General features: G+C 39.1%; 1 protein-coding gene across 5 annotated transcripts; it reads left to right on the top strand.

Annotated features, from left to right (window-relative positions):
• Positions 1-13: 13 nt before the first annotated feature.
• On the top strand, positions 14-14,171 carry LY96 (lymphocyte antigen 96). Of its 5 annotated transcripts, none has more exons than XM_083822670.1 (6): positions 14-7,284; positions 7,801-8,134; positions 9,565-9,654; positions 10,614-10,742; positions 11,589-11,641; positions 13,692-14,171. In XM_083822670.1, the coding sequence occupies exons 2-6, from the start codon at positions 8,041-8,043 to the stop codon at positions 13,839-13,841; spliced, it is 516 nt and encodes a 171-aa protein (XP_083678796.1). In that variant the 5' UTR covers positions 14-7,284; positions 7,801-8,040; the 3' UTR covers positions 13,842-14,171. The 5 variants fall into 5 exon arrangements, with proteins under 5 accessions (XP_083678796.1, XP_083678798.1, XP_083678794.1 ...); XM_083822672.1 differs by having other exon boundaries at positions 13,581-14,171; XM_083822668.1 differs by having other exon boundaries at positions 10,581-10,742.
• The last annotated feature ends 1,230 nt before the right edge of the window (positions 14,172-15,401 follow it).

Genomic DNA, 15,401 nt, shown 5'->3' with positions numbered 1-15,401 from the left:
AATTTTCACTGTTGAAATTTGGTATCTTGCTGAGTCAGATTTAAGCAGCAATAATAAGAGGCAAAAAAAGTAGAGGCAGTAAACATCATTTCTTCTACCTGTTTGTCTCCTGACAGTGAAATGCAAGTTCAGTGAGTAAGTGGCTTCTGAAAGATAGATGATTTAAAATAAATAAATGTGCAGGTTTTTAGCAGCAGGTAGATGACAATTCTGGCCACGATGCAGTCTCAGAAGAATATGTTATACTACCAAATGTGCACCTTGAAAATAGTGGTAATTCCATAGCTTTCTATTAAAAGTACTTTTATATTAAAATGTGATCTTACTAAAATTTGAAAAGAGTTTTTGCTTTCCAGCACTGGCAAAGGTCAAACTTACTAGAGATGCACAGTATTCCATTGGGTCTGCAATTTATTTGCTGCTAACTTGGCAAACTCTGAATTCAGGAAACAAACTCTAAATCTTCGAATCATATTTCTTTTTATGGTCACCAAATAAATAGGCCTTTGACCTGTTAGCATTTGACTGTCCTTGTGTATAATTCCAGGATTCTCAGACTTGACTGTTTTTGCAATTTTTACTTGCAGTGTGTACTTGAACATATGTAACTGGTTTAGATCCCTTGTGGAACTTGCTGAGACCAGAAGAGACTAGTACTCAAGCAACAGTAGCTCATTCTTCACATTAGCAACAAAATGAAGAAATGGAAATGTAATCCAAAAACACTTCTTGATGCATTTCTATTTTACTTTGGGTACTGAATAGCCTGTCTTGATGCAGATATTTCAGTTTAGATTGCTGTTACACTCCACTTGCAGAACCAATCCTTCTATTGTACTATGCAATCTCAAGGTACTGAAGTTCAGATGCGTTCCATAGTGCACTGAGTGCATTTCCAAGTGGGAAGCTGAAATTTTTGCTGTCCTTCTAAGCTAAGAAATGTGCATAAAGCAAAACAGGCCATCCTGCTACTAACAAATTCTGCAAGAGAATTGATTATAGCGTGAGTGTTTCAGTAAACTGAGATTGCTTTTAAGTCATTCCTAGTGCCAGATTTAAATTTTTTTTTTTTTTATTTAAGTATCGGCTCCGTATTCTTCACAGTTCTGTTTTGCGAACTACCGTTTTCTTCTTTATTTTTCTTCAGTTTTATATATTTGGTGAAAAGCAGTTCTAATTGCAAAGGTTTTCCTACCTGTTAATGTTTTCATCCGTGGTAATTACTGGTGTTTTTGCTGGTGCAGGTAACTCATGTACAACATGGAAGAAAAGTAATTTGTAAAACCTGGTGCTTATACACGTGGGTAGAGATTCCGAAGGAAATACTGATGTAGAAGCCCAGTCTTCTAAAATAGGTGCTCTACAAGCTGTCATATTTGCAAAGCTACACCTACCCTGGAAGTCGTCAGCTCCTGCAACCTTTCAGTGCTAACCCATCACTTGGTACTAGCAGCTGGGTCTCACATCTTACTCAAGCTAGTACTAGTTTTTCTCAATCTGGTGTGAATAGCAGGAACACATGAAATGACTCAAGCCTTCTTCCTAGACACTAGCTTCCTATCTGCATCCAGCCTTAAGAGCTTCCACAGAAGGTCATAGATGACTGCTGTTTTCCCTAGGAAAGGGAAAGTGCAGATTTTTCTTTAGAGCCTCTGACTACATGGTGTTCTCTTGCCATTTCTCTTTTTCTCAAGTTTTTGGCTTTGTCGAAAATACTACTCTTTACTACCTCTCTGTTCTTAATTATAAAGTACTATGCTTCCTGTCTTTTATTTTTTGTAAATTAAATTATCCCACAATCTTCAGCCTTTTCTTGCACGTGTAAAATGTTCTGATCAGAAAATTATCCCCTTCTGATACTGCAAAGAGAAACCTTTAAAGCCCTGAGGTACTTCACACTCTCAACCACACTCTAAAATTAAAAGGTAGCTAGTTTCACTGGAGCATGCTTTAATACAAACCAAAGTCATTGCATGGGCAAAGATGAAGAAAAGCTGCGTAGTCTTTTTGCGCTGTACTGTGAGAGCCTAATTAAGGTGATGGAAATTTAATGTAATTGTGCCATAAAAATTAAGAGCACACGAATTATTACAACTTAATTATAACTTAATAGGTGGAAACTTGGTAAACTTTTAATTTTATTGCCCTGGAGTTCCATGGTCATACTACAAATTTCTTCGTTACCCCATGTACAGCATAGCCTGCAACAATTCAGCCTTGCTAAGAAATGGGACAAGTGAGCTAGCTAAGAGTTGGATCCACGGTAATAAGATTATACCACAGCTATACAGGCCTCAGCGAGCAGCTCAAAATAAGCTCAAATGAGCAGCTATTTTAAGCAGAGAACAAGAGCAAACAGCCAGAAAACATGTCCAGCTGTCTCCATTTCTGGAATACCAGGGTAGATAGTGTTGCTGTGGTATGCTTTCTGTCTATCAGCCGCAGGTAGGACACAACACTTTCTTCCCCCTTTACCCTCTGCTTTCTCTTCTTCCTGCCAAGTTAATCGTTTAATGTATACTTTAGAGTGTAACTACAAGTTTTGATCCTAAACTTGGCTTAGAGAGAATAAACTTTAAGCCTACTGGCAGCAGGCAAAGAGGTATTTCCAACATAAATGTTTCTACAGTGTAACGCCTAGTCTCTGCTTCACTTTTAACAGCCTCTGATGGCTTAACGTGATATATTCAAATCAAACCACTAAGCCAAAGTGCATACAGCATTTTAAAATATATATTCAGTATAATACTCATCGCTTCTTTTCTTTCTTTCCACAACAATTTTAAAATTACTCAAAAGACATGGACTTAGTAGTGGTGCACTGTTCTGGGATCGGTCTCTCCTTGGCACTCTCAAAGTACTCCATCAGGTGTGTGTAGAGGACCTGAATCCTCTCGCTGTTTCTAATCTACCTGGTCATGACTTTCCATTTCCACTGCAATCATTGTCAAAGATGGGATTAGAGGATCTGTAAAGAGAAACTTACCCATGAATTGCTACAATTTTCTGCTCTTCATGTTGATTGCCAAGTGGGTTTTTGTTCTGTGAATAACCACCTTCTGCCTTACACCTTATATATAGTCCCTTTATACCGGAGTGTCTTCAGAAGCAATCCTAAAACCGTGATCAGAAGCAGTAATGATGTCGTATTCCAGGTGCTGAGAGATTTTTCTTCAAAAGATTCTACTTAATCTACTTTGCAGATGACGTGGAAGTTGGGGGGTGGCTGACTCACCAGAGGGCCATGCTGCCATCCAGAGGGACCTCGACAGTCTGGAGAAACGGGCTGACAGGAACCTCACGAAGTTCAACAAGAAGTGCACAGTCCTGCACCTGGGGAAGGACAACTCCAAGCATCGGTATATGCTGGGAGCCACCCAGCTGGAAAGCAGCTTGAAAGAGAAGGCCCTGGGGGTCCTGGTGGACACGAAGTTGAACAGCATGCTCTTGCCACAAAGTAGTAGTATTCTTGGCTGCATTAGGCAAAAGTATCACTAGCAGGTCAAAAGAGGTGATTCTTCCCCTCTGCTCAGTGTTGGTGAGGCTGCACCTGTAGTACTACAAGAGAGACGTGGAGCTGTTGGAGAGAGGCCAGCGGAGAGCCACCAAAATTATGAAGGGACTGGAGCACCTCTCATGTGAGGAAAGGCTAAGAGAGAGCTGGGACCATTCAGCCTGGAGAAGAGAAGGCTCGGGGGGGATCTTATCAGTGTCTGTAATACTTGAAGGGAGAGTGCAGAGAGGACAGAGCCAGGCTCTTTTCAGTGGTGCCCGGTGCCAGGACGAAAGGCAGTGGATACAAACAGGAACGCAGGAGGTTCCCTCTGAACACCAGGAAGCACTTCTTCACTGTGCGGGTGATGGAGCCCTGGCATGGCTTGCCCAGAAATGCAGAGGAGTTTCCCTCCTTGGAGATCTTCAAAAGCCACCTGGACATGGTCATGGGCAACCTGCTCTGGGTGGCCCTGCTTGAGCAGGGCGGGTGGACCAGATGGCCTGCAGAGGTCCCTTCCAGCCTCAACCATGCTATGATTCTGTGAAAAACTGTTACAAATGGTCCTATGAGGAAAATTAGATGAATTTTCCCCTTTCTTTATTGAATATGTTTAACATCTTAAAATAATTTTCCAACAAGATGAGGTTTTGGGAACTCTCTTGGTACATGCCAAGAACTAGGACATGGCATTTAATTCTGTCTGACTAACACTTTGGAACAGAGTGCTCTCTTCTGCTGTCCTGGAATGCTGTTAATTTTTATTTTATTTTATTTTTTCTGTGATGGGATACTATGATAATATATACTACAAATCTTTCCTGAGAGAAATTTCAGTGACTTATTAGTGCTCACTTGGTCAAAGTATTCATCTGCAGCCAACAATCCAAACGCAAAGTGATTTTTTTCAAAAAACATTCTTATCTAATCTAAGCACTTTTTGGATGTGTTGAGAAAGAACATAGTCTCATAAATTAGTTTGAGGGTTTTAAATGCAAGTCAGCCAGGAGATTTAGAGTTAAATTTTACTTACATGTAGACAAACTGAAAATTCATAGGCATGAAACCCTAAATTCTCTGGACTTGAAATTATGTTATGTTTCATTAACTGGACATGCCAGCCAGTACCTACTACATGTAGTTATGAAGGATTTCAAAATGAAAGTAAATTGCGCCAATGCTCCAGTAAAATAACACCATTATATAGATCTCACCACTGCTCTTTCTCTCCTTTTTACCTTCCTCCTGGATAAGAGCATAAATATATATATATATATATATAGTAAAGAAAGAGTATCTAGTAAAAATAAAATATGTAGAAGTTTATGTACTTCCTCACCAGTGTCCTTCATACTGACTTGAAAGAGGCAAAGCAGGCTCCTCATGCCTACAATACACTAGTTTAGGGCTTTTGTCAGTGAGTATCACAGGAGATCAATTCTGTGAATGCCATTGATACAGGCATTTGAAGACACATGCATCTAAAACTGAATCTGCCAAAAAGATTTTAAAATGGCTGAGGTTATTTTGATTTAAGGACAGTTTGACCAGACACAACAGTAAAGGTTGAAGTCTTTATAATCATCAGCATAAGTGGTATTTTAGCTCTGATGCCAGTAGAACTTGCTCAGTTTCTTTCATTAGCCAGTCAGATCCTTTTTAAAAGGGAGTCTAGTTAGTTTATTTTTTTTTAATTTTTATTTTATTATTATTGTTATTATTAAAGCATTGAAATAGTCTGGTGCAGAAGAACTACAATAGGGAATAGCAGAAGATGCAGAGGTTTCCCCATGCATCTATACAAGCCACCAGGGGGGACTCCTTCCTCATATATTTCAGTTACTGCAGCAAGTATGAAAGAAAACACCTAGCCTTGAACTAAGTCTGGAAAGTCACAGGGTTCAGCAGACAGCTTATCTTCATTTTAGGTGAAAGAGCTTTTATATAAGATCTTGTAAATCTGCTGTGCTCTTTTCAGTGGGTCCATCAATTATCCAGTGTGCTGTGCAGCAAAGCAAGTCCCAGCCTAGCAGCAGTGGGACGCGCTTTCAGCTAGGTCTTCTTGTGTCAGCACAGTGCAGCCAGTGCGGCCTTATGCCTGCTTAAAACTGACCTCTGGCTTTTTTTTTTTTTTCTAAATCTATTGGACTAACAACAGACTCTGCAGAGCCTGCCTTCTTTCTTGCTCCAGATCAATGGCCAGAGCTTTGTGATTAAAAGAAATGTGGTGGTTTTTTTTTTTTTGTGTGTGTGTGTGTGTTTTTGTTTGTTTGGTTTGTTTGTTGGTTTGTTTGTTTTTGACACGAGTTAGCTACACTTTTGTGGCTGTTTCATTACTCCCTAGTGGCTGTTTCGTTACTCCATTTTTCTTTCTACCTACTACAGTCTCCTGACTTATTTTAATTTCATTATACACTGATATTTTTAAGCAAAATGTGGCCATTTTGAAACATAACTATTACTGCTATAATTGCAAAAGATTCGTATGTTTTATGGTGTCCTATTAAACAACAGCTAAAATCTGTGTGTGGTGTATGTCCTCTGGATGTCAGGGAAGTTGTATAATTCTGAATTCACACTTAAAAAACAAACGTTAGAACTTTTTTTCAGTCTTGAACTCTATCAGGCCATTGAGACTCTTCTTGTGGTCTGTACAAAGATTTGGAAATACTGAAGAGAATTCTCTAACCCTTTTACATATTGAAAAAAAAATCTCCTTTGTGAATTATTACATACGTTTATTCATTTGGGGCACTTTCAGGTACTTTCAGTAGAATCCTCCTACAGCAGAATTCCTTACCTAGCCTGTGCCTTTGCCCCACCTTCTGGACACAATCTGTTGTCTGTTACTAAATTATCATGTTCGGTGTTATATGTTTGGACTTCTGGAAACCAATTTCTCAACCTTTTGCTACTTCACCTTTACAGTGTATAAAATATTGCCCTGGTGTACATGCAAGTTTTGAGACTAAAAGCTTTTAAACACTGAGATGGGGAGTGGAGGGAGTCAGGACAATCAATTAAGTTATATTTGTTGTACGTAATTCTTATTGTTTCCTGCTTAGCACAAAAACAAATACCTGTCTGTTGCATGTACGGTTTCTTTTTCATAACAAATGCAATTTCTGGTCTAAGAGGAGTCTGCAGACATACATACCAATCAAGAAGGTAATTCATCAAAAATAAATTGATCAAAAATAATTTAAGTTCTGTAAGTCATTATTCCATATCTTCATAAGTTTCCATAATTTATTATATTCAGAAAACAAATGTAACTATTTCCTATCAGTTAAATGGTGATTGTATTTTCTGGAATGAGGTATTATCTTTCTGTATTTGGGACTAGCAATATTGATGTTTTTGTGTAGTAAAAGGTAACTGTGTTTAGTCCGCAAAACTGATAGAGCAGATAAATGCAAAATATGTTACTCTTTGTGTATGCCACTGACAGAAATGTGTATGTGTGTGTTTGAAATCAAAAGTGCTTGAAATTTGTTTGTTTTAGTGTTTTAAACATATGCACCAAAATCTGCAACCTAGGCTGCTTTTCAGTGTCCCAGGTTAAAGTCAGGCTTGAAATCTATCTTCAGTTATGACAGGTAGATTCTGTTTTCTTGCAGAAACATCCCAATCTAAATTTGACAGCACTGGTTGTTATTTTCCTCATGTTCAGTATACTTCTGGATGCATGGCTTTGCACTGCACTGGCAAAATATTCAGTGTTTGGACTTGGTGCTCCTGTACAAAGCAGGTGGTGCAGCTTCTCTGCTAGAGAAGAGAAGGTCAAAGAGGTAGGAGGGGGACATGGAACTCAACAGTACCAATTTTATGGACTTTTAAGATAGTTTTCACTAAGAAGTATAACTGCGATAGATACAGCTTTGAAGTGAGTAGCTGACAGTGCAGAACATCAGTGGTTCTGTTTGATAACGTGTTAGATGGTTGCATTCAGCTCCATCCTTACTGACATTTGGAAATGTCAGTCATCTGATTAAACTTATCCATAATGTCTGAGTGCACTTAAGTTATGATGAGATTTGTAAGAAATTCATTCTGAAAATGCATGAGAATTCTTGAGTAACCCATCGGTAAGAGTGCACAAGTTTTTTTTTTTTTTTTTTGTCATTTGAATATAGCTTTTCCCTTCTTTATTATCTACAGGAAACCTTGTGACCATTTGAAATTATGCCTTAGCAAATGTTACTTCTGTTGAGTTAACTCAACTTGCCTTTTACACTCTTCTGGTAATCATAATTTTAGTTTTTCTCACTTCCCTATTTCACACAGTTTTCTCTTTCATTTTTCAGTCGTGGCTTGAGCTACATTGTCTGGGGAAGACGTAACAACGAAGGCAGAAATTTTATTCACAAAATTTATTATGATGATAACTGATAGTGCTGCAATAGGATTAATTAAGATTGCAGAGAATGTGACAAAATAACTGAATATTCTTGGAAGACATGTGACTGAGGATGACTTTGCTGAATTTTTGTTCCTCTTTCCCCCAAACAAAGCTTTCTGTCCAATACCGATCAAAATAAGTAACAATGTTTGGGCTTGTTTTTTTCATTTTGTTCACCCCTGGAGTCAGTGGATTTTTTTGTACGTCGTCAGATCTAGAAATGTCATATACTTTTTGTGGTAAGTAAAAAATAGTTTATTATTTTCTTACTGGCTTGTACACAATAATTATGGCAGTCTAAAGAAATGTGAGCTTTATTTTTTCTGATTTGTTTCTTTGATGAATATAGGAAAATATAAATAAGAATTTCAGCTGATGTATATTTCTGTTATTAATCACCCTATTATGAGAATTATGCTGCATAGGTGTAAATATTACCACAATGATGGCTACAGCAGCTAAGAGAGAAGTTGTTTACTGCTAAGTAAAGCAGACATGTTTTGATTCAGGAAACACTGAAAGATAAAAGATTTAAACTTGTTTTGCAAGTGGTGTATTGTATAAAATATCTGCATTTATTTAACCAGTAACTTACATTCAAAAGCTTTAACTTTATTGAAAAAAAAGGCAGAAGACTGTATTGGGCTGGGGGATCAGAGAAGCTCTGTGTCAACAAAGCTTCTCTCTTCCTCACTTGCCATCTCCGAGATATAGGCCACTGGATCTGTGTAGTTTACTGCTTTGTTTTCATCGATTCTGCAACAACTAGGCACCTCACAGCTGCGAGTGCTAGGCAGGCTCAATATTCCCATATGAACTCACCGGCAGAAAGGTGGGATTTTTAGGAGATATTTCACAAGGAAAGGACCTTTTGAAAATCTGTGTGCATTACTAATGTGTATTACCCATAAAATAGCTATATAAACCAAGGCACAAGAGGGAATGTTTATTCTGGGTGCTTTGCTTGATGTTAACACACATTTTAAAAATGTAACAAGTGTAAAAGTGGCTATACCTAAGCTTGCAAATCGAGCCTTTGGGGCCAGGGTGTGTTTTGTTTGACCTTTTTTCTATCATAATTTCCTGTATGTAGTTATGATAAGAAGATGAGTGCCAATTACCAGCAGTCAGACGGTTTCCCTTGGCACATCCCTTGCTTTAATCCCCAAAATAGAAGACTGAACTCACTGTAATCATGATGAAATAAATCAGTGTTGCTACCTGAGGCCTTCAGCTAGCCTCGGGCAACATGCAAGCTTATAGTTTCAATGGTTAGTATGAGTTGGCATATTTTCATCAGAGGTCCATGTTGGCATAATGCTAATAAAAAGTGTGTAACTTCAAAGTAGAAGTAAGCATAGTTTTGCCTCTGAGTGTTGGAGTACAAAATATAAATGACCCCTAAATTGTTTCTTCTTACTACTTAATCTCAAAGTAAAGTGATACTACTTTTGTCTTCTAAGCATGAAAATAATCAGAAATATCACTTTAAGATATATTTAATGCATACTACGGATAATTAGATAACATAACTTTATAATATATACCTTATATTAAATATGTTTTTATTGAGTTTGTGTTTAATATAAGTGTATACATATGCATGTTTTTATCATTTCACTGGAGAAGACTGTTCACACTAATAACATGAAATAATTTTATCCTGTAGATTCTACAGCTCATGATTTCATGTTTAATGTGACACCTTGCACCATGCTGAATGCATCCATCTGGCATGCTGCTCTTACCTGGGTTCCAAGTGAGTCACTCGTGCCTAGAGAATTATATTCTCCAAAAAAAAAAAAAAAAAAAGAGCGAGAGAGTGCAGGCAGAAGAATTATACTTCATACTATATGTCAAATTATTTAGGAGATAAGTTTCTGTGATTAACAATGGAATAGATGAACTACAGTGATGGACAGAAATTATGATTTCTAAACCATTTGTGGGAATAAGTGTGTTTGAATTTGACTTGTTTGAGCAGTTTCCAGAGCTCAGCACACTGACTGGTATTGTACATGCAAATTTGAGACAGTTCAGGTACTTCTGGAGAAAGTAGACAATATTTTGCAGCACATAAGCTCTTCTGGTCTGAAAATACAAGCCATTTTAAGGAGAGATAAAATCCAAGCATGGCAGGAATTCTGCTAAGAATATGCATACTCCAGAAGCTAGAAACGTGGTAATGGATTGTGTGTGCAGACCCAGCTTTAAACTACTCTTTAAACACAGCTTTAAGCCAGTAAATTGTGTTAGTTAGGAAACAGCTGTATCATAAATTTCAAATCCTCAGTAAAAGCTCTGGAGGTGTGCTAAGATTGCTTCCATAGAAAGATCTTTATGATGGCTACAAGCAATCAGCACAGATTGTTTGTAATACTTGCTTACAGCTACAAGTGTGGGACCTCCAGAGTTCTCATGTGGGGATTTATTTGGACGAGCTGTGGAGCTGAGTGAACTCTATTGTCTTTGCCGAATAAATTAGAACAGATTGTGAAATTTGTCACTCAAATATTTCTTAAGACTGGTGCTTTTTGATAAGAAAACAACTTTTTTTTTCTGGAAATTACAGCTTTCAATATATGCATTTTTGTTAATTTTGGGGAACTCTAAAAAATCCATATTTCAGAGAAAAATAGTGTTTATTTAAATAGTGTTTGTGCATGTGCTTTTCCTACCTGCCAGTTACCTTTTTCTTACTTGCAATGTCTCAACTAGAAAGTGACATCGCCTTTTTGAAGGTAGTCTTCACTGTCTGGTATGATGGTGCCAAAGCGTTACACTGGAAAGAAACTGTTTGCAGTGGGGCCGACGATGAGTACTATGTGTGTGAAATGCTGAAAGGAGGTCAGTATGAAAAATACACCTTTCCCTTGCCTTGCAGGGGCATAACCTGCTCCCTTTTAAGTACTGACTACTAATCAGATTTTTTAAAAGACTAATTGATCAACCCATGCAGATAGATAAATGGAGTTTCCAACTTCTGTTCTTTCGTGTCTTCATGTGGTGGTTTCCATCTCTGTAAATTGGGTTTAATAATATCATTTATCACATTATGACACTTTTATTGTTAACAACTCTAAAATGACATGGAAAGACCACAGTGACTGGACTGCACACAAAACTTGAGAGGATCTAGGGACACTACTGGATTACAGACAACAGCTTATTCAGGTGAATGTATGGATGGTGTTTTAGAGATACTCTCTTCACATACATGTAATTTTTTTTATTAGAGAAGAGTCAATCCTGTTTCAGGAGCTAACTAATATTAACATGCCAAAGACTCTGATGCAGAGAATTCAGGATATCATTATAAAATCCAAAAAGACCAGGACAGAGCTCAAAATATGCTGTCCACGTTTTCCTTTCTTTGTAAGTGAATATCAGATCTCTTCAGTTATCATTTGTCTGAACTACTATTACAAGCTAAATTGTTGGATTTATCACAGTAGGGTAGGATGGTAGAAGATGTTGCAGTGGCTTTCTGATTATTTTCTATTTTCTAACATGTGGTTTAGATAAATAGGCAGAGTTCTAGAAGAATAAAGAGGTGAAGGCTTTATGCCCGGAGGAGTAAATGGCATTGGTAGTGCTGCTGAGAGATGTGCTATGTTGAAGTTATTCAGAAAGTTTCATTGATGGCTTAATGATTAAATAACCATTTATATTGTAATTCTCTCTGTTTTACAGAAACAATTACAACAACATTTGACATTAAAGGAAAAAGAACAGTATTTCCAAAGGTACTTTTCCACATTGTATATAAATAGTGATAAAATAACATACTTCATAGAATCATAGAATCATAGAATCATAGAATCATAGAATCATAGAATCACAGAATGGTTTGAGTTGGAAGGGACCCTTAAGGATAATCTTGTTCCAACCCCCTGCCATGGGCAGGGACACCTCCCACCAGACCAGGTTGCTCCAAGACCCATCCAACTTGGCCTTGAACACCTCCAGGGATGGGACATCCACAGCTTCTCTGGGCAGCCTGTTCCTGTGCCTCACCGCCCTCACAATAACGAATTTCCTCCTAACATCTAATCTAAATCTCCCCTCTTTCAGTTTAAAGCCATTTCCCCTGTGCCCTATCACTACACCCTCTGAAAAAGAGTCCTCCCCTTCAGCTTTCCTGAAGGCCCCCTTTAGGCACTGGAAGGCTGCTGTAAGGTCTCTCCGGGGCCTTCTGTTCTCCAGGCTGAACAGCCCCAGCTCTCTCAGCCTGTCTTCATAGGAGAGGTGTTCCAGCCTCTGATCATCCTCGTGGCCATCCTCTGGACCCACTCTAACAAGTCCATGTCTTACATTAATATATTTGGTGGAAAGATAAGTTCACCCAAACTGTAGCAACTGTCAGAAAGCTTTCTTATACTTGAAAGGATGAGTCCAGATTAATAGTATCTCTGAAATGTTAAATGTTTTCAGGTTATTACTCTATCATTCCTCCTTTATTTTATAAAATAAAAGATCAAAGATATAAGTTAATGTCACCTTTATTGTTCCATTTCATTTGGTAAGTTATTTCTGTTTCCCTTTTGAATAAATCTGTCCATATTCTTTCTGCCCATTATGCTTTCTCTTAGTTTCTTTTCACATGCTGATCCCTTCCTCCCTGAAATCCTTTTCAAAGATTTGAAGAGGGATAACAATATCCAAAAGTAAAAGCAATGTCCCAGTGTTAAACCAGGAGCGGCAATTGTCCTTGAGTTAGCCTGACACCTTCCTCATCAACTTGAGCCTTCCCAAGAACCTAACGTTCACTTTAGCAACAATATTTATCCCCACAAATGTCACTAAAGACATTTGTCTTTAGTGTAACTGAAAGGAAATCTTCGGTCTTCCCTTAACACAAAGTTCATTGGCTCTTAGAGGGATTGAACCACACCTGAGCAACTCTTCCAGCCTTAGAGCTGGTAGTAGACAGTGATTGTCTCTGCCATAAGCAGTCCTCTTAGATGAGGTGCTTATGGCACATCTGACACTTCCTGATGGGACTCTGCCCATCACAGCCTTTACTGGAAACTCTGACAAGCCTCCCAGTCCTTAGTCCTATGAGCCCTTCAGCTCCCAGGTGCTCATCACCAGTTTGTCGTATCCAAAGAGGAAGATGGCATGTGTCAAAGGAGGTATGGTAAGACCTGAGTTCAGTAGGACCCACCAAGATATCTTTTGTCCTTATGCCTATTAAGTCTGTCTGTGCAAGGGTGTGAAGACAGACAACAGATAAACCTAGGATTATGCTGCTTTTCAAGTCAGACTGCTGGATGTAGATGAGCAGAACTGTAGGTCTGGAAGGAAAGCCAAGCTGACAACAAGCTGGTGTTGCTTACAGTAGTGATCACTGCAAGAAGGCATGGATGAGTTAGAGCTGGGCTTAAGGCTAAGGTCTGGGCAGGATCCTGTGAGTCCTGGAGCTCTGTGAGGGCAGGTGAGCTGGGAGCTGCTGGAGACCACTGGTCCACCAGTGCTGGCACCAGCAGGGCACTGTCACTCAGTGCCCAGTCAAGGCAAGCGATGCAGGGCCGATGACTGTGACCAGAGGGCACTGAAGGCCCTGGCACTGTGGTTTAGGCTAAAGCCAAAAGGTCACTAGGCAGCTTGAGACATCAGGTAGCCACTTGGCCAAGAATGGGCAGCATTATGCACTAATTTCCTTGTTTTCTTGTTGGATTTTAGGGAGATTATAGTATTATTATAGAAGCATTCTCTGATGATTCTGAGAAGAATATGGTCATGTGCTTGAATTACACCATGATAGTGAAACAAGATTCTTTCTCAACGTGACAGACACTTCAAATAAATCCGGGACACAGAGGCTGCTTCTGCAAGCAACTGGAATCCAATCTAGGAAATATGAAACACTCTAATTTTCCTGAGGTAGAACACATCATGTTCTGTGTGGAAAGCTACGAGATGGAGAGTCTTAACCACTCATAGCATGGCTGCAATCGGATCCTCAGCCAGTGCACACAAAATCTTTTGGAATCAGGCATCCTGATGATCCCACAGAATAACTCCATGTGGATGTCAGAGAGCCACGTTTCAGTGTGGTGCCTTGAGTTATGAAAAAGCCAAGTACTTCAGGTTGTGCTAGACAAACATAAGAATTTTTGAAGCCTTGAAGTGCAAGAACTAGAAGTTTGCCAGTACTCAACTTGAAATATAACAGCATTTGAATCTGGAAACACTGAGGGTTTTTTCTTTTGTCTTTCTTTTTTCTTTCTTTTTTTTTTTTATTTCTTTTAACAATAAAATTTGTTAGTACAATCAGCTTGTGAAAACGCTTTTATTCTTGGTCCTCTTCTGATGATTTTTAGAAGTTTCCTAATGTTCCACTCCATCTGCATGGAGCTGAAGAAGAGGAGCAACAATCTGTTACATGGCTGATGTTAATAAAATTCAGAGTGAAGTGTGTCCAGTTGCGCTCATCCAGTACAGCTGAGTTCAGCCAACCAGAGCTATAACCACCACCACACAGGCTCTTAGCCTGTTTTTATGTCTTGTTAAGCAAAAATCTGAAAATCTGCTGGGCAGAGAACCCCCAGGCTGTCTCCTTCAGAAGGAGGAGGGTGGTCCTTGCTCTACAGGCTGAACTTTATCTCAGTTACCAAGATCAAGTTGAAACTGTGGCTTCTGCCTCTCGGGTAGCTCAGTGCTCAGTGCACACCCTCCTTCCCTGCTGCACCTCCACGCTCGAGACCTTCCATAAGGCTTTGATGGCGGGCAAGGTTTGGCCCTTAGCAAAAGAACCGTAACTCCTTCGGGTCTCATGGCCCTTTGGTGTCATGCACGGAGAAGGACAGCAGACTGGTGCAGTGTGCAAGGGCTTCCTGCTTTCAGACAGGTACCGTACGTACAGCATTTGGGTGCTGTGTCCTCTTCTCACACTCAACTTTTAGGCTTGATGAATTAAGGCACTTTTTCCCACTACACGTCCCCGTGTTGATGCTGTGCGTTGTGCCGGCCGCTAGGTCGTGCTGTGTCTGGCGGATTGCTTCAAAACGTCAGAAAACGTGAAAACAGGAACCAGCCACCGCTGTCTCGGGCTGATAAATAGCAAACGTGAAAATTAGCAGAAGCAAAGCTTTTCATCCCACTTTAGAATATTTCAAGTTGGGCATCAGGAAAAAATATATATATATATATAAAAACACGCACACAAATATATTTAGTCCATTTAAAATAGTTTTAAAATAGCTAGTTTGGCAATCCAAGGCAAAGTCACCAGGAATCAATAAAAATATAAGAGCTAGAACTGCATTATGGCTGGAGACAAGAAGTCACAATGACATCCAAGTGGCAGTGAAAAACATCTGTGATACAGTCGTGTATCACAGACCGTGACAGGAGCAGCCCATCACTGTATTAATGCTTATGTTTGAATGAAATTTCCAGGGTTGTAAACCATTTCCTCTTAATCTAAAATAGCAGCCAGAAAGACTGATAACCAAGTTCTACTTTTCTTCTTCTATTTTGCTTGTTAGTATTACCTGCTTA

Source organism: Anser anser, assembly GCF_964211835.1.
Source record: "Anser anser genome assembly, chromosome: 2".
NCBI lineage: Eukaryota > Metazoa > Chordata > Aves > Anseriformes > Anatidae > Anser > Anser anser.
Note: the sequence above shows the minus strand (reverse complement) of the source record. Positions and strands in the feature narration are given on the sequence as shown.

Coding starts and splice junctions, on each gene's coding strand:
- LY96 (XM_083822668.1), top strand. CDS start 8,041: ATGTTTGGGCTTGTTTTTTTCATTTTGTTCACCCCTGGAGTCAGTGGA. Junction 10,743..11,588: donor GTGTGAAATGCTGAAAGGAG/GTCAGTATGAAA, acceptor TCTGTTTTACAG/AAACAATTACAACAACATTT. Junction 11,642..13,691: donor AAAGAACAGTATTTCCAAAG/GTACTTTTCCAC, acceptor TCAACGTGACAG/ACACTTCAAATAAATCCGGG.